The 19,988-nt window shown below is 41.5% G+C and overlaps 1 protein-coding gene across 10 annotated transcripts in view; it reads right to left on the bottom strand.

Annotated features, from left to right (window-relative positions):
* Positions 1 to 19,988, bottom strand: part of LOC109913001 (putative Polycomb group protein ASXL2) — a 245,321-nt gene that overhangs the window by 83,639 nt on the left and 141,694 nt on the right. For 8 of the 10 annotated variants that reach the window (XM_048596839.1, XM_048596836.1, XM_048596838.1 and 5 more), the window contains 2 exons: positions 6,379 to 6,487; positions 1,239 to 1,350 (listed from right to left, as the gene is read on the bottom strand). The exons of 1 other annotated variant lie outside the window; for it this stretch is intronic. In XM_048596839.1, the coding sequence (XP_048452796.1) occupies positions 1,239 to 1,350; positions 6,379 to 6,456 (190 nt within the window). In that variant the 5' untranslated portion in view covers positions 6,457 to 6,487. Of the gene's footprint in view, positions 1 to 64; positions 126 to 1,238; positions 1,351 to 6,378; positions 6,488 to 19,988 lie in introns of those variants that run through there. One more of the 10 variants, XM_048596847.1, reaches the window with a different exon arrangement.

The following is a 19,988-nucleotide window of genomic DNA, read 5'->3' on the forward strand; positions in this document are numbered from 1 at the left end:
AAAAAACAGAAATTACTTGTAGCTGTACCAAATGCAGTTCACCGACATTTTATAAAATTCCAACCTGAAATTGCGAGCTCCTGGTCACCAATAAAAATTTATGACACGCAATAAAGGCACACTTTGGATTCAACTGCTGTTTCTTCCTCTGAAATGTGTTTGTGTCAAAGTACATACATAGTACTAAAAATAGAACTGATCATGAGGTTTGAACAGTCTGTGAGTGGGGAGAATGCCAAGTAGTACATAGTTCCTCTTAAATCCATCCCAACCTTCCTGCTGCCAATGGAGAGATCAAACAGGAATGAATAAGATTGGAAAAGAGGATGTTACCAAAGTCTGGAATGTATTGGACATCATTCTTAACTCCAAAGGCCCTCAATCTATTAAATTTCTCTTAGTTTTAGGGAAACGGACAGAACTGTTTGAAATTATTTGCCTTTTGATAACTTCAAACAGAGAACATGTTTAAATCTTCCATCTGGATGAATCTGGCTTTGTCTGGAAGTGACAGGACACCACGTTCCTGCATCCTATATAGGAACAGAAGTTACTAACAGAAACATGGGAGTATCTCTCGCTGCAAGATAATGGAGACTGAATCAGCCTGAACCTTATTTTCAATTGAACAGACGTGACAGATGGAAACCAGGAGGGACATTTAGTGGGGTGATAGGGTCTTGGCCACTCGCTGGAAAGGAAGGTGTGCCACATGAAGCACCACTCCATCTCCATGGGCATCTGTGGGTCTTACTTGCACCAAGGCCTCTGGGGACAGAGATATCATCTACCAAGAGCTATGGAAAAGCACTACTGAATGGATACAACACCATGAAGGTGCCAGCTGCTCCCTGTTTGACACCCACCCCCACAGCCTGGTATTGTCATTGGATCCTGCATGTTAATGATCTCAGGAGAGTGGTCGTGGGGAGGGTGGGTCAGCAACAAGGGAAACTGCAGTCCTCTTTACCCTGATCCCACACACTGCACTCTCCAACCTTACCCCTCTCGGGAGGATTTAAAGCTCTTACATTGACCTTTCTTACCACAGACGTAATTGGAAAGAGGTAGGATCCCCACATGCCACCATTCCACCTCAGTAAATGGAGCCCTGCCACAAGGGAGGGCATTAAATCCCACCATCGATGAGTCCCTTAAAATCTCAGTGAAGATGCTAATAATTTTAGCCGCCACGGTTAGATTTTCAAACCCTGAGTTGGCTTTCAAATTTCACCTACTTCTCTTTCTTTCCCTTTTCTCGTGGCTGTCTGTGCTCTGCGAGTCTGATTGACCATCACTGCTGTCATCCCACATCTCAGACAGTTCCTTCATTTCATCTGGGACGTCCTTCTGAGGAGATAAAAGACAGAAGTGACATTACCACAGTTCATAGCATGGAGTTTACCTTAGACTGAGAATAATGGGCACTGAGTAAAGAAGATCCAGAAAGACAGTGTGTTACAGTCAGAATATTACTGACAGTCGACTCACTTACTCTTCCTTCTGCCACAATAAACTTGGCAGAAATCCGATTTAAGCGTTCACACTGGATTTACACGTTAAATGGTTGGTGACAGACCATCCTGGTCAGAGAATGGGCAAAACCCCAAAGAAATTCATCCCTCCATTCCAAAAGGAATTTGCTAAACTGAACCATCCCCACCATCCCAAACATTATGATCTGCTAAAAAGTTAAAATTGTTAAATTTTATTTTTCCTAGAAGTAATTCCTGTTCAAATATTGGTTGATCGATCACAAAAAGTTTTACTTATTGAAACATTTGTTTAGCTCCAACAACTGAGTTTAAATAGATGAATACAGCCTCTATAGTTTCTGATCTCCTACACATAAATAGTTTGAAGATACTGAATACAGTTGGTTTTGATTGCAATTGGCTATGGATAAATGAATAAGTCTGTCACATAAACTAGACAATGACTGTCTAAGAATTTACATAGAAATGTGAATAAGGATAAGCCTGCTTGTCACCGAGCCTGACAGGGTGATATAACATGGTTATATACCTCGCCAGCTCTTCATACACATTTGATAAGTCACCCACCCACAGGTTTGGAGCTTGTGGGTGGGTGAGGGGGTGTCAACATGAAATGTAGCTTGTGGCTCACCTGCTGTGAACGGTCTCCCATTTCACATGGTGCTACTGGAGGGGTTGGGTCACTTGTCCACCTTTCCAACTGCTGAGACCCTGAAGTAAATAGTTAATAGCAGCCCATCCTGCCACCATTGCTATTTTACCCACTGCTGGGACAGGTCAATGCCAGGTTAGGTGTGGATGGGAGTGTTGACATTCTGTGGGGTCGCCAGTGCCCACTGGAAGCAGGTTCTCCTCCAGGTCATCCCCAGCTCTCCTTTAACCCTTTTCAAACCCAGTCCACTCATCACTTTCCCTGCACCCTGCAAGACAGGTCCTGTTGCTACTCTGGACATAACTGAGTCAATATCCATGACAACCACCTCTTCGGGGCAGCCTAACGTCCCAGCAGTGGCCACCAATCAAACCTGGGGTCACTGAGCTGCTGGCCAGTTGGATTGACTGGCAGCTCTCAGAAGTGGTGCTTTCCTCCATATTGGGTAGAGGTCACACCCTCAGTCAGTAGACACCCTTCATCTTCCTGTCATGCAAGCTGGGCCTTGTTTGCACTAAGTACTCATGTGTTTATGGTATTTCCTGTTTCTATCATGGCAGAACATTCTGTAACAAGAGTAATTGAATTGAGTAACCCAACAATATTGTTCTCTGTATGGGTTCAATGTATTCTGCACACGTCTGTTTCCTTGGAGTATGTTTTTCAAGTATGTAAAATGATAACAGGACTCTAATCAAACAGGAAAGTGAGACTTGTGTGGCCTTGTGAGAGTTGAGTGGCTGTGGGGCAGCTGGAGTGGGTAGGGATATGTTCCCTGTCCAGTCTTCAGGAAGTCTTGCGGGAAATGCATCATCCAAAAATCCTGCCTCTGATGTCACAATAGCATTGTTGAAACATTTAAATCGATTTATATTTGTATACAAAACTCCTGAATTAGGAACCGTAGGGACAAGGTCAGCCAGTGGCCTCTTCATTATGCTCTGCAATTCAATAAAATCATAGCCAGTCTGACTACTTCACATTCCCACCAACCTGAGCTATGATTCTATAACTTTTCATATCTTCTTGCTTATCAAAGTATATCTACTTCTGTCTTTAAAATATTCAAACATCCTACTCTCCCCACATTACGAGGAAGGCCCTTCTGATGTTAGAAGATATTATTAAAGACGTTATAGCAGGCAGTTCGGTAAGCTCAAGGAAAGCAGGCAGAGTGAGAAAACCATTCTCCTTATCTCCATCTGAAAAGGGCGCCCCTTGTTTTTAAACAGTGACCATTAATTCTACAGTCTCTAGTATCAGGAAACAACTTCCCACACCCACCTTGACGAGGCCCCTTGTTTCGATCAAGTGACCCCCTCCATTTCTAAACTTCAGCACATACAAGCCCAGCCCATCCAATCTTTCTTCAATGTACAACCTCCCCATTTCAAGTATTAATCTGGTAAACCTTCTCTGGTAAACAGATTCTAATGCATTTACATCCTTCCTAAGTAAGAAGACCAACACTACACACTATTCCAGATGTGGTCTCTCTAATGTACAATGGGAGCATAATCTCCCTACTTTTGTATTCAATGTCCCTCGCAACAAATGATAATTCTACAAGCCCTCTTAATTACTTGCTACACGTACAAACAAATCTTTATTACACATGCACTTGGAAACCTATGTGCCTCTGCATCTGATCTCTGCAACCTCCCACCATTTACTTAATATATTTATTTTTATTCTTCTGGATAAAATGGACAATATTACATTTTCCTGAAGTACACTCCATTTGCCAGACCTTTACCTACTCACCTAACCTATCCGTAGCCTTGTGTACCCTCCTTGTATCCCCTTTATAACCTAGATTCCTATCTGTCTTTGTGTCATCTGCAACTTTGGCAACGATATCTTTGGTCCCTTCATCCCGGTCATTTACATAATCATTAAAAGTTGACACCTTGGCACTAGTCTGTATGGCACACCACTTATTACATATTGCCAACCAGAAAATTATCATTTATGCCTACACTCTATTTCCTGTTAGTCAGCCAATCTTCATTCTGTGCTATTGCTCTATCCGACATGAACTTTTATTTTTCTCAATAACCTTTACGAAATGTCCTTGAGAAATCCAACTACAACACGCCCACTGTGTAATAACTCCGGAAGCCTGACAGAAAGGAACATTGTTTGGTGTTAAACACCAAAATACAGCCACTACCTGTACATGGGCTAATTCCAGCCCAGGACAGACAGTTCTGCAGACCCAACTCTGGGTCTGCTTTTCAAAGGGCTCAGGTGATGAATTTCAGCAGGTGGGCCATTGCCAGTTACGAAGGAAACTCCATGTGCTCTATGAAGAGATTAATTAGAGATTCCCATGGACTTTGTAGGGTTTATCACGCAGAGAATTCACTTTCTGCAGTGCACATTCTGCTTCCTCAAAGAACTTCAACAAGTTGAGTAAACATAATTTCCCCTTCACAAAACCATGCTCACTCTGCCTGCTTTCCTTGAGCTTACCTAACTGCCTGCTTTAACGTCCTTAATAATATCTTCTAACATCTTCCCTATGAAAGATGATAAGCTAATTGGCCTGTAGCTTGCTGCTATGCCTTCTTTTGCTTTGGAATAAGGGGGTCACATTCACTATTTCCCTTGTCAGGTTTGGTTAATCAATAATGTATTAGATTTAATTATATGAGTTGGGACTTGGTTGATGTGAAGGGAAATATCCTGTGCCATTTATCCTCATGGTAAACTCTCAGTCAGGTTTCAGGAAGGGCTCCAGAATAATTCCAAAGTGATTCTTCCTTTAGTGAGAATGAGCTGATTTTATGCTCAGTGCCTTCCATCTGCACCAGTGAGGACATTAGATACTTAGTGAGCAGCGTAAGAATTTACTCAAAAGCAGCCATGTTAGGGCCTGCTGCTGACTTGTAAGATAAACAGGTAGCGCCTGACACGTCCAAGAACATGGAGCTGGAACATGGGGAAAGTGATTCTGCACAAAGTAAAGATGCAGTTCAAGTTGATCCTTCAAACTTCAGGTTTCAACAAAGAGAAATACACCTTTTGACATCACCACATTGAATGCACCAGCTGTCGGAAAGGCGATGGCCTCGTACCATTATCACTGGACTGTTAATCCAGAAACCCAGGTAACGTTCTGGGGACCTGGGTTTGACTCTCACCAGAGCAGATGGTGGAATTTGAATGTAATGAAAATCTGGAATTAAGAGTCTAATGATGACCATGAAATCATCGTTGATTGTCAGAAAAACCTTTTAGGGAAGGAAACTACCATCCTTACCTGGTCTGACCTACATGTGACTCCAGACCCACAGCAATGTGGTTGGCTCTTTACTGCCCTCTGGGCTATTAGGGATGGACAGTAAATGCTGCCTAGCCAGCGACGCCCTCATCCCGTGAATGAATAAAGAAGAAAAACTTAGACATGGCAGTGCACCAGAAAATGGAAAACATTCTTTTTAACATCTTTTCTTCAAAATGAGAAATAACCTTGGCATCTTAACAGGATAATTTAAGGATATTATCCATGTTTAGCAAACCATTATCAAACATATGAAGCAGTGGACGAAGTGATCTCTTTCTGAACAGTTCTCTCTCTCTCTCTCTCCCCACTGCCATGAAATGATATTGCCGATACGGTGATATTCCAAGTAGCCAAACATGGATCAAGACTGCAATTCAAATGACAGTCTCCTGCTGAAGAATCTTAAACTCTTCCAGTAACATTATTGGGCAAATTAAAAAATAAGAACAAAAATAAGAGATGATGATGTGGATTTGAACCACGAGATCTAGGTTCACATTCAGTATCACTGACACAATGTAGCTCCTCTTTTCAGAAGTCCATTTTGAAATGAGGGGAACTGACCTCAATCCATTCCCTAGCGGCTATCAGCTCAGAACACACACCACCTGTTATTCAGTAGTAAATCTCTAAGGTGCATCATAAGGATGCAGAGATTGTAAAAATCAATACTGTCGAAATAGCAGTCTGTACTTCCAATACTGGAATATAGCTAGATTGGCAGGTGGGCAGATATGTGAGTTTACTTTGTGCTTGTGTTGATACAGCTGACATGAGACTTCTCAACATTAAAGAGCTGAACCCTCAGTATTGTTCTTATTAGTTTGTTCACCACTGGTAAACGTGATTTAAAAACAAAACCAGAATTGCAATAGAATAGAAACTCTCCTCTTTCCATCCAAGTACACAAGCATTATTGTCTTTCTTTGAGAAAAACTCACCTTCAGAATATAGACTCCCATTCGACCAGGCACCTTATAGAAAATACCTTCTTCTCCCCTAGAATTTGTGTGAAGCATAGCATTCAAACAAGCCAATGGAGAGGTGCCACTAGGAGAAACAGAAATAATATCAATCAACAGTGATCTGTGGAAGAGGAGTAAGTCAAGATCCTATGACTGCAAAATTCTTTCAGAAAAGTACAGTACTAATGAGTGCCAACATTGCAAATTAATTCCTTGTTCTGTAGCCAGAATCTGAGTATAATTCACATCTATTCTGAATTGATATTCTAAACAATCATAATGCAGTCAGATACATACTTTTGCCCTGAGGGGTACAAGCTACAAAAACCTGTCTTTGGAATTTTCAGAAGCAGTTTGAAGCGCTTAACCAGTCACTTCTAACTCAGACAGAATGTATATACATCAGCATCCTGTGTCAAAAATCACCACAACATGTCAAAAACCAAATGAATTCTAGAAATCTTGGTAAAAAATCTGCTGCAAAAGTTCTCTGATAGGTTTAAATATTAACACTGTGAAAATTGAAGATGTCACAAATTGAAGTGTCGAGGACACTTTGGGTTTATATCATAGGTAGATTGCTGGAATAAATATTCAAGTGATTTATGGGAAAGCTCAAGGCTTTCTTGTGTAGGAAGAACAGTATTTAAAGCTTACTTAGCTTTGTGGATATGCTTCTATATTTTGAAAATTTGTTGATAGTATCAGCAACATAGGTTCATTTTCAAACCTATCTGGGGTAAGGTATTTGAGTGAATAAAGCTAAAGCTTTGTCTATAAGAAATGTCATTAGATACCACCGCAAGTTCCCTAGTATTGAGCCTACATGCTGCTGAAACCAACATCCTTGCCCAATGTCTGGCAGATTGTCCACTCTCTGTAAACTTCAATTCATTTAAAACTCTGGCGTCTGTATCATGTACTATATCGGGCCCTACATCCCCATATCTCTATTCCACAGTCGCCTATATTGGTGCCTGGTCTCAGACATTTCAATTTAAAATCTTCAACTTAAACCTTTCCTTCACCCTTTCCTTCAGTTCTGATATTTAACCCACATTCTCCAACATACTCTCCTCCTCTAAGGTCCTCATTCAAACTCAACCCCACCTGATTCAGCAAGCTTTGTTCTCGCCTTCTAATGTCTCCTGTGGCTCACCATTTTCTAATGAAATGCACTTTTTTTTATAAACAAAGCCATTAAAACTTTTAAGTTTGAGCATTCAGGAAAATATTGGATTAAGACTCCTGAACAGATGCCAGATCTGCGAGTGACAATATATTTTTCTGAAAAGGCAACAATGCTCTCTGAAAGCAATCAGCATTCCCTTTTCTGTTTGCGCTTTCTCATGTTGGTTCAGTATTGTGAATGAATTCATCTATTATCCAAATTCCAGTTTTGACGACTGTTTACATATGGAACATTAACATATCTTCTCATTTCATAAACTGAAAGGGTGTCTATTATCAGTTCATATATTCCACTATTTGCAGTTTATCTATTTTCATGCTATTTTGTTTCTTCAACAATCTTAAAAATTCTCTGAATCGTACAGTTCAGAAACAGTTGCTAGATGTTGCTTTACATGGGGTTTACGGATTTTGTATTTACGTTGAAATAGCTTTGTATCAGGTTTTAGTGAACAGCGTGTGGCTCAGGTACAGCTGGTCTCATCATCAGTACACTGTGGAGTTCTCTTCAGCTTGGGGACACACACTAATACAGAAACAGGGCATATTTCATAATCCAACTAGCTGGATTATGAAGGCCATTACTTTCTGAACCACAGTGGAGTCAAATTTCTGTGCCAGTAAGTGCTACATCCTGCTGTGATTGTTCTGTTTTTGTTTTTAGCATTTCTTTGGCATTGTTAAAGTCTGTAGGTGGGCCTTAAAAACAGAATATAATTAGTCCTGTTGGCATAGGCTGCAGGAATTCTTTTCATTTTGTTTTTGTACAGAGAAAGTAGAAGAAGCAAGGAAATTCTCTTCTGCTTTCATGTTTTCCTGAAAGGTTAGGCTGCAAACACTATCCTTCTCTTTCAGTTGCTGGCCACCTATATTATCTTTCCAGCATTTTCTAATTTTTTGCCTATACTTTTTGTTCTGCCAATTTTCCCCTTTCCTTATTTTTCCCATTTTAAGGTTCCATTCGCATCGGGTTTTACTGTATTGGTGCCAGTGCTCAGTGGATCTACAATGATACATCCTGTTATTAACAATGTGTCTCGACCCTATATCTCACACTAGCTTTCTCAACACGATTATGCAGCTTTTCATAAAAATAGACTGAGCCCAACTCCTGCTGGGAGTCAATCAAACATGCAGCGAGGAAATACAAAACCTTTGTATCTCTTGTTAAACTGCAGAATTGTTAACAAAACTGAAAATTGTGAAAAAGCTCAGCAGATCAGTCAACATTTGAGGAGACACAAACAGAATGATTGAGCTTGGAATTTCAGTCCACATTGGGGCAGGGAGGAGATGCAGTGGGAACTATAGATAGACCTATTGGCTAGCAAGGTGGTTTCCTGGTTCAGTCTCGTCTTGGCCCTATTTTGCCGGGGGCAGGAGGGGGCTGTGGGGGGCAGGAGGGAGGTGGTGGGGAAGGGACACACCTACCCTCATGGCTGAATGGCCAACAAAGCTTGTAAAGAGCCTGTTGAGGCCAATTAAAGGAGTCACCATCCCCACAGGTGGCTGGGCCAGTTTAAATGTCTCGAGGTGGTTGCCCAGTAACAGAATAATGATCCAGGGCACACCTACAGACTGTCTCTGCCCAGCAAGGCCACATTGGAGGCAGGTTTCCTTATCCTGCTGATGACCAAGTGAATATATAAATCTATTTTTCAATTTAATTTTCAAAGAAATAGGGGGATGGGATCTCCATGTGGAGGTGGCCTTTTACTTACCTCGACTGCTGATCCTCACAAGCTGGAAACCACTGAATCATCAGACCATAGATGTAGGAGTAAAAGTCGGCCATTCAGCCCATCAAGTCCACTGTGTCATTCAATTAGATCACAGTTGATCTGCTAATCCTCAACTCCACTGTCATACTTTCCCCCCATAACTCAGGATTCCCCCAATGTTTAGAAATCTGATTCATGTTCTTTGACAGCCTGCTGATCTTCCATGATTGGATGGCAGCCCAGACCTGGACCAATAATGGGACAGACCATAACAGTTGGACCAAGTGACTGCTTTCTCCAACACAGGTAAAGGTTCAGGACATTGACTCAATCCTGATCCCTGTTCCCCAGTTGAGAGAGAAATTTCTGCTCATTTTTTTCAGGTTTATTAAAACTTCATCAGAACTGTAAAAGTGAGAGATATACCTGACTTTAATAAATACTGGGAAAATGAGGTGTGGGTGGTGAGGGTGTGAGGAAACAAGGACAATAGAGAATATCTGCGTTTAATTGGAATGTTGGACAGATTAATTGAAAAGAAGAGCATGATTATGTGAAGCAAAAAAGATGGTTATAAGGCACACTAAGAAATAAAAGTTGGGTCTAGAGAATGTGAAAATGGCAACAACAGGATCCTTACCAACAGCTGCCTCAAAAAAATGGGGCCAGTGGTTAGGATCTGACATTGTCAAAGTCATCGATGATTTTGGAAAATATAAAGTAACTAAATGAAAGATGTTGTGCTGTTCCAATAACTTCATTGGAACAGCGTAGAAGGGAAAGGACAGAGAGGCTGGAATGGGAGTGAATTTTAATATTAAATATCCCTAAACTTGAGATGAGAATAAACAACTATAGCTCTTACTCAACGATCAGTGAGTCATGCAGTGCATGAATGTGAACATTAACCAAGGACTCCAACAGACAGCTCTCAAAGGTTGGAAGTTACAGTCAGACATTTCATTAAGAATTATTATGAGAAAGTTCATTGCAACATGCAGTGTAAAAAAAGGAAGATAACCAGAAAAAAAAAATCTTGATTTACAATGGCATGCCCCTGAAATGTGTCCAATTATTTAATTACTCTCGTTGAATCAAATTGATGAATACCTTTATTGAATGATTAACAATTACACCTTAGTCCTCACCATTCCACACTGGTGGATCCTTATATATTGTATGTGTGAGTAGCAGACCACTTAGGGAGTATTGGTATGGAAGTCGATATGGAAACATGCACGTTTTTTATGCATGTTGTAGTCTGGGCCTCAGGATAATGATGACTGAGGCTCCTACATTCTTTCCATTACCTGGGTGACCAGGAACTCCTCCTGATTTTACTGTCTACCACCACTGCTGGAAGTTTGATATTCAGCCTGGTTGGTTTCTCCTTGGCCATCCAGTCCAAAGTGGGATACTCAAACATGAAACTTTTAGGTCAGAAGCAGAGATGTCTCTCACTGGGCCACAAGACCTCCATCTAAATAGAGCAGCTACTTCTAACGGTCCAACATAAATTCACTAAGTTCCACCTTTTAGAATTCCAATTAAATACATTTAAATTAATTCAGCACAGCTTAGCACATTCATTTAATTAGTGCGGAACACTCAGAATGCTACAATTTTCAGAAGGGTCCAGACCCAAAACATCAGCTTTCCTGCCCCTCTGATGCTGCTTGGCCTGTTGTGTTCATCCAGCTCTACACCTTGTTATCTCAGATTCTCCAGCATCGGCAGTTCCCCCTATCCCTGGGGCTATGATCTTTCTTAGGTTATCAGGCTTGGTGAGGGCTGTGATGGTACACTGGCTGTGTCCCTACCTCTGATCCTGAAGGCCTAGGCTCAGGTCCCACCAGTTCAAGAAGTACGTCAGAGCACGTCTGAACAAGTTGTTTATTTAGCTTGGTGTCATCAGTTTTCTTTTACAAGGCTGTTACAAGTCACAATTCGCTGAGATCAGACACAACGCCTGAGTGGGTAGCTACAGCAAATAGCAACCGGTCCTTGAAAGATCCTGAAACAGTCACCGAATAAGGTCACCACGAAAACCACCCAAAGAGCAGGGTGAGACACGGGGGGCAGGGCGTGATGCGGGGTGGAGACGCGGGCAGGGGGGAGAGACACAGGGCAAGGGGAGAGACACGCGGGGCAAGGGGGGGACACGGGGGGCAAGGGGAGACACGCGGGGCAGGGGGAGACGCGGGGCAGGGAGAGACGCGGGGCAGGGAGAGACTTGGGAACACAGGTCCTCGACCTATGTGTACTAGGTGCTGATCCAGGAACATCCTTCCACCAGAATTTCCAACAAGGCCATGCCCATCATGAACTCCTTCGTTATCAACATTTTGAGCACAGTGCCTCCTGATTCAGTACAATGAGTGCCAGTCCATCTTGGCCAGGGAGGTTCAGCATGCCATGTGCTTTATACAGCCGGGGAAACTGGCCAAACATGCCGTCTCCAGAGGCACTAACACGGTCACCGATACCCTGGCTCCACTTCGACTGATCGACCACGCAAAAGAAAAGCAATCCCTCCACATTCTTGGTGGTCCAGGGCGAACTCTCCAAAGGATTACCAAATCCATCCAATACAGAAAGCTCTTTTTGACTAAAATTCATCATCCCTTCAGCCATTCCACTGCCTCAGCAATTTGATCTGAATAGCTACCAAGATGCTTACCAACTCACTCAAGTCCTTGAAGGAAGTACTGAAAGGCAACGAGTTTGACTCCTTGCAATCAGTCCACATCACAGTACTGTTACTTTCTCATCTCTAAGAACATCTGGTTACTCTGTGAACTAGGTAAGAGGTCATTCTGCATTAAAAACCCAAACTTGCATAAACCATGAAATGGGAGGCAAACCAAATGGTTCTAAGCCTATCACTGTCTTGGTGGATAGCCTTCCCAATATACACTCCCGCTAAGCTGGTCATTATCTCACAGGAACCTTACATGACCTACTAAGCATGATGCAATTCTCTCAATATTTATAATCTGTGAACATTCATTTTGAAAAAAAATCCTTGAGCTCAACTTGATATTGATGTAAAGAACAATGACCTGGTGACATTGGATGGTTCCATCTGTAGTACGCCTTGATTTTCAGGAAGTACCAGTCCTGGTCAGTCAGCTGCATCGAAGGAATACTTTTCCTTTACTTATAACACTTTTTGATATTTAGTTTTTCTTCAAATGACTTGGAAAAATGAGTGGTCTAATTTCCTAAGGTTTATTGGGGTGACATTTACACAAGAAGATAACAGCAGGCTATTCAGCCCATAGCATCACTTAACACAATCACCTCTGACCTTGGTATTCACCCTATCCCTTGGTATTGTGAGACAATAATGATTTTTCTATCTCAACCTTAATTATATTCAACAATGGAATATCCATAACCTACTAAGATAAGGAATGCCAAAGACTCACAACACACTGAGTGAAGACATTTCTCCTTATCTCAGTCCTATATGACTGTTGTCTTATTCAGAGACTATGCCCCTCATGTTTTCAATTCCCCTGCCCTCAGTTTCTTACAGTTAAGCCTCTTCAGAATCTTGCATTTCGCAATGAGATCACCGCTCACTCTTCGAAAGTCCCGACTTTAGGAACTTTAAAATATATAGGACCAACAATATAGGACCAACTTCCTCAGCTTCTCATTGGAGAACAAGAAGATTAAAGGACTTCATACCTCACAATTCTATGCAAATAAACATTATGACATTGACAGAAGAGATCACACAGAAAATCCATGAGGCACAGAGTTTTATAGAAGAATTATGTGAGTTTGTTTACACAGGTGCTGAGATTTGATGACTTTGCTTGAGCAATATCTTTGTAAGGGTGTAGTAAGTTTTATTTTCTCACATCTCTTCTGACAATGTCTCAAGGTCTACTTACACAAGCTTAAGAACTGTCAAGTGTTCCAAAGCTTCAGAGTTTGATACTTTAATGGTCTGCTTGACTGACACTTTTATATGATTGTCGGAGAACTGACTTTTTAAAAAAATTATGAATGGGTGTCTTTTCCAAGGGGTTTCACACATTCCATAATTCCCACAGGGTTCACTGGTTCTGTACATACTGGGTGAATGTGCTTGGAAGGACCATGAATTAGTGTGGAAGGTGTGAGGGGCCACTGGAAGACATGAGTTAGCACTAACTTGGTATCAAGACTATAAGATGCCATGTTAGTGAGCGTTGGAGTATGAATTGGCATTTTGAAGTTACCTTTCAAAAGATTTCAGAAGCAAACTATGGTTTACCACGCATCTGAGAGGCTGTAAACCATGAGTCAAAGAGACATTGGCTTAACTCCTTGAAAATCACTGGGGAATGACCTAGGAGAAGCCTAACCCCACAAGGGAGATAGCCAGCCTGGGAGTGTAGGCTGCAGTCTCACTTCCTGCACCTTTATCCCATGCCATTGTAAATGGGGATTGCCAGATATAATGGTGAGAATCCCAGAATCAGGTTCTGGCCAGCATTATCAACACTTCTTCTGCATCACCAAAAATCTATACTACAGTGTCCACAACTCTCCAAAGGGTTGGACCTATTCAGGAGCAGGTGAGGCCTTCCACAAATGTTATACAGTAACATTCAGTCACCTCATTTTGTAGATTATGTAATATATACTCTCATAATGGAGGTATCTGCTCATATTTAATGTTGAAGCAAAGATATTCAGCACAGAGACAACAGCAATAAATTGTGCAATTGTGGACCTTCAGAATTAAAAGTAAACGTTTAATTAAATCAGTGCTTTTGGCTACCACCCAAAGCAAACAACTGGTGAACTTGAAAATAACAGGTTGTGGACAGTTCAAAGGAAATTGCTGTTAAATCACAAATCCGGCATTAAACTGATTTATTAAAGATTTTCATCCATTTTACAATCTTTACCAGCTTGAAACATTCCATCAGTAAGACAGTGATTGTTTTCCTGTTGTGGAAATAACTACACAAATTTAAGATGCCAAAAAACATTTCATCAATATTGGTTTAATAAAACATTAGTGTTTTGATTAATTTTACTAATACAACAGAGAGTTTACAGATTGAAGTTGACTAGTCCTTTGGAGTTTGTAGATGGAGTTTAAATTGATAGGAACAACTTTTATTGAATTGTTTTACTCCTTCCTCAACCACATGAAAATATCTAAATATTCAGGGACTGGAAGAGACTAAACATTAACAATCTAGAATTGGCTGCCATCCGAAGTTTTCAATATTAAAACAAGATTAAAGCAAGATTACAGCAAAAAGATGAATCAGTACACCACTCTACAAACCCAAAACTAATCCAAGTACATCCCCGTACCACTTGGAATAAGTGTTTGGAGCCTTGGACAGAGTGAAGGGAAGAGGTGAAAGGACAGAGGTTATGTCTCTTGTATTCGCACAGAGAAGTTCCTTAGTGAAGGGAGGAGCAGACCAGGTGATCAGGGAGGAAATGGTCCCGTAGGGAGAGGGCAGGGAAAGATACATTTGGTTGTGGCATCACAACATCAACAAATTTAAATCTGAAACAGATAAGTTTTCAAACTGCCAAGGTTGTATAAAGGGTCTGGTCAAAATGTATTTGAAATATTGTGAGCAATTTTGGGCTCCGTAAGGAAGGCCGAGCAGGGAGCCCAGAGGAGGTTTACGAGAATGATGAAGGGCTTGTCATATGAGGAGTGGTTGAGGACTCTGGGTCTGTACTCGATGGAGTTTAGAAGGGTGAGGGGGGGGATTTGATTGAAACTTATAGAATACTGAGAGGCCCAGATAGAGTGGACATGGAGAAGATGCTTCCAACAGTAGGAGAGACTAGGACCCGAGGGCACAGCCTCAGAGTGAAGGGATGACCTTCTAAAACTGAGATGAGGAGGAATTCCTCCAGTAAGAGGGGGGTGAATCTGTGGAACTCATTGTTGCAGAGGGCTGTGGAGACCAAGTCATTGAGTGTATTTAAGATAAAGATTAATAGGCTCTTGATTGATAAGGGGGTCAAGGTTGTGGGGAGAAGGCAGGAGAATGAGGTTGAGAAACACATCAACCATGATCGAATGGTGGAGCAAATGTAATGGGCTGAACTGCCTAATTCTGCTCCTATGTCTTATGGTCTTACGGTTAAGCAAAGGTATTAAGGGATTTGGGTCAAAGGCAGGTATATGGATTTAGGCCATAGATGAACCATGATCGTGTTGAATGGCAGAACTGGCTCGAAGGGCTGAATGGCCTCCGCCTATTCTCATGTTCCTAGGTTGAACTGGTGAAGATGGAACAGAACGATCTATTAAATACAGAGGCTGGTGGGCTGAAAGTGAGGATGAGGGTAATCCTATCATCCTGGGAGGGAATGGTAGGGATGACAGCAGAAGTGTGTGAAACAGGTCAGAGACAGTGATGGGATTTGTCATCGTGTGTGGGAATCCCCACTGGAGCTAAAAACGATGTTATAAGCGCGAGCGTGGAAGATAGCATCATCAGAACAAAGCCAATGGAGAGAGAGGAACTGGAAGAATGCAGTAGAGTTCATACACGAACGAAGGTGTCAGGAAATATAGTGAGGGTCACTTTGAGAGTCAGTGGGTTTGTAATGAATGTTTAACCCATCCTCAGAAATGGAGATAGGGAAACTGAGGAGTGGTCGGGAAGAGTCATGGGTGGAGCAAATGAAGGTAAGACAGTAGCGAAATTTGAACTTCAAGTCAATTAATTTTTCAAGTTCATGTTAAAAGCAAAAGACACGATTGATACAGTCATCGATACACCAACTTGAGATGATGGATGAGTCCTGATCAGACTGGAATAATGAATATTCCAATTATCCCACCCAAGAAAAAGGTTGACATAGCTATGACCCATGCGGGTACCGTTATCAACACCCTTTACTTGGAGGAAATGAATTAACATCAAGTAGAGGTTTTCAGAGAACAAGCTCAGCAAGGCAGAGGATGGTGGAAGTGAATGGAAATGAATGGCCTCAACGTGAAGTTAAAAGAACATAGCTACCTTAGAAACACAGAAAATAGGAACAAGGGTAGGTCATTCAATCTTTCAAGACTGCTCTGCCATTCAGTATGATCTTGGCTCACAATCGAATTAAATAGCTTGTTCCTGCTTTCCCCCCCATATCCTTTGATCCTTTTAGCTCCAAGTGCTATATTCAACTCCTTCTTGAAATCATACAATGTTTTGACCTCGGCCGCTTACTATAGTAGCGAATTCCACAGGGTCACCACTCTCTGGGTGAAGAAATTTTTCCTCATCTCAGTCCTAAAAGGTTTACCCCTTATCTTTAAACTGTGACCCTGGTTCTAGACTGCCTCACCATTGGGACTATCCTTCCTGCATCCCACCTAAATGATTTACCCTTTATCCTTAAACAACAACCCTGTTGCGGACATGTCCACCATCATCAGAAATAACGTTCCTGCATCTACTCTGTCTAGTCCGGTCAGAATTCTATAAATTTCTATTAGGTCACCCACACCCATTCTTCTAAATTCAAGAAAATATAATCCCAACTGATTCAATCTCTCCTCATACGTCAGTCCTGCCATCCCAGGAATCAGTCTGTTAAACCTTTGCAGCACTCATTTTCTAGCAAGAACACTCTTCCTTAGATAAGGAGTCCGAAACTGCACACAATATTCAACGTGTGGTCTCACTCAGGCCCTGTGTAATTGCAGCAAGACATCCCTGCTCCTGTACTCAAATCCTCTCACTGTGAAGGCCAATGTACCATTTACCTTCTTCACTGCCTGTTGCATCTGCATGCTCACTTTCAGTGACTGGTGTACAAGGACATCCAGGTATCATTGCATATTCCTCTCTCTCAATTTATAACCAATCAGATAATAATCCATCTTCCTGTTTTTGCTCCCAAAGTGGATAACCTCACATTTATCCACATTATCCTGCTCTGCTACTCACTCAGCCTGTCCACATCACACTGAAGCATTTCTGTATCCTCCTCACAGCTCACCCTCCCACCCAGCTTTGTGTCACCAACAATTCTGGAAATACTACATTTCGTTCCCCCTTCTAAATCATTAATGCATATTGTGAAGAGATGGGGTCCAAGCACCGATTCCTGCAGTACCCCACTAGTCACTACCTGCCAGTCAGAAAAAGACCCGTTTATTCCTATTTTGTTTTCTGTCTGCTAACCAGTTTTCTATCCATCTCAGCACACTACCCTCAAACCCACACATTCTAATTTTACACACTAATCTCTTATGTGGGACTTCATCATTGACCTTTTGCAAGACAGCATGGTGGCTCAGTGGTTAGAACTGCAGCCTCACAGCACCACGAACCCGGTTCAATTCCACCCTCAGGTGACAGTCTGTGTGGAGTTTGCACATTCTCCCCACGTCTGTGTGGGTTTCTTCCGGTTGCTCCAAATTCTCCCACAGTCCAAAGATGTACAGGCAAGGTGAATTGGCCATGGTAAATTAGTGTAGGTTCATAGTGTTCAGGGAGGGTAGGTTAGGAGTGTTAGCCATGGGAAATGTAGGATTACAGGGAAAAGGTAGGGAGATAAATTTGGATGGGATGCTCCTTGGAGGGTCAATGTGGACTTGTTGGACCGAATGGTCTGTTTCCACACTGCAGGGATTCTATGATGGATTCTATAAAGTTACTAATAATCAGCAATATTACCAAAATACAAGAATTTGTATATCCAGGGTCTATATCAAATAGAAGCAAAGAGATGTGTTAGGAACATTCAGACAATTGAAATTTGTTTAGTTAGCCAAGTGGAATGGTCAGGGGTGGTTAAGATCATGGGAGGGAGAGCAAGGAAATCAAGGTGAGAGGATCATATGATCAACAATGTGCATTGATATAAATGCCTGGACAACATCCACAAAATGGCAGGCATAGATGTTGTGTGAATGGAGGTACATATGTAGCAAGGTGCTTGTACACAAATGTTTGAACTAAATGAAATAAGAAACAGGAATTGGAGGCTGTTGCAAACATCGGGAAGCTACATGTAGTGGGAATACTTAAACAATAAAACAATAATTATGAACAGAGTTTGGCTACGCACTTCTCAATTCAGTGTGATACAGTTCTAGCCATCCGCACCAAATACAACGAAGTCATGAACAAAGCTAGGCCTGTGAAAATGCAGTAAACCACACAGGACAATTCCAATTCTGATCCTGTATCTTTAGGTCCTATAGAAATTTCTTAAATCCATAATATCTGAAATGGCAATTGTCTTCTGATGGAAATATTGGACAGACTAGGCTTGCACTCGCTGGAGTGTGGAAGAGTAAGAGGTAAGTTGATTGAGACATATAAGATCCTGAGGGGTCCTGACATGGTAAAAGTGGCGAAGGTGTTTCCTCTTATGGCAGAATCTAGTGTAATATGAGATTTGAACACACATTCCTTCCTCCAGTAACATAAAATACAATTGATGGCAATGAAGTTATATTTTGTGCTAATGTCTCAATTCACTACAAAGGGCCAGGAGACATTTGGTTCCACCAATGCTATTCCTTCCCCCTCTCCGTCCCCCAAACAAAAACAGATAGTAAGCTGGGAGCACAAATTTTCCATATAATTTCTTGGATTAAAAATTTTGCTTTCGGAGAATTAAGATAACTCACACTTTTAAACATGCAATGGCAATACTTTTGCTTCAAATATTAAAAGTCAAAATTCAGTGTATTTACTTAAATATTTGAACTACTTTAAAAACTCTTATTTACTTTTACAGCTATTCAACTATATTACCTGGACTATGGAATGTCACCTTCACAGCCAATTGCAGTATCCACGCCAACTGCTCCCAAAACTTCATGTTGAGTACTTCCCATTCCTATACTGTCCGATTACACGCCAACGAATGATGACACTCAATTCAGTGACATATTTCTCATTGTTGGCCCTGACTGCTGCACACATTTAGCTGTCAAGTGACAAAGGGAATTAAGGTGGCCATTTGGGTAATTGAGTCCATGAAAGCTCTCTGTGGAGCAATGCAGTCAGGCCCAGTCCCCAGGTCTATCCTTTTGCCTTAGAAGTTTATTTTTGTCATGTGCCCATCAATCCAATTTATTTTAAAAGCAGTAATAGCCCCCATCTCCACCATCCTCATGGGCAACAGGTTACAGCTGAATAAAACTTGTTACGTTAAAAAAATTCACCCCTCATATTCCCCCTGTCTTTCTTGCCTTAATCTATATTATCCAAGTGCACGTACCACCAGCTAATCGGAGTAGCTTTCTTTGTCTACATTATCTAACCCTGTCGTAATCTTGTACACCTTTATTGATTCTCTCCTCAACTTTCTTTGCACCCAATTTCTCTAACCTAACATTGTGGCTAAGATCCTTCATCACAGGAACCACATTGTTAAATCTCCCTTTCATCACCTCAAGCATACTCACCTCTTCTTGAAGTACAGATGCAATACTCTAGTTGTGACGGTACCAGAGTTTTCAGTTTATTTAGTATAACCTCCTTGCTTTGGTACTCAATGCCTCCATTTACAAAGCAAATATCACATATGCTTTGCTAATTCCTCTCTCAATATGTTCAGAGGCCCACGCATATGAAGCCAAAAGTCTCTGATTCTGCACACTCCAGAATTGTGCCATTACATCTGTACTGTGCCACCTTATCTCTTCGAGCAAAATGCAACACCACACATTTC

Source organism: Rhincodon typus, chromosome 5, assembly GCF_021869965.1.
Source record: "Rhincodon typus isolate 14 chromosome 5, sRhiTyp1.1, whole genome shotgun sequence".
In the NCBI taxonomy this organism is placed as follows: domain Eukaryota; kingdom Metazoa; phylum Chordata; class Chondrichthyes; order Orectolobiformes; family Rhincodontidae; genus Rhincodon; species Rhincodon typus.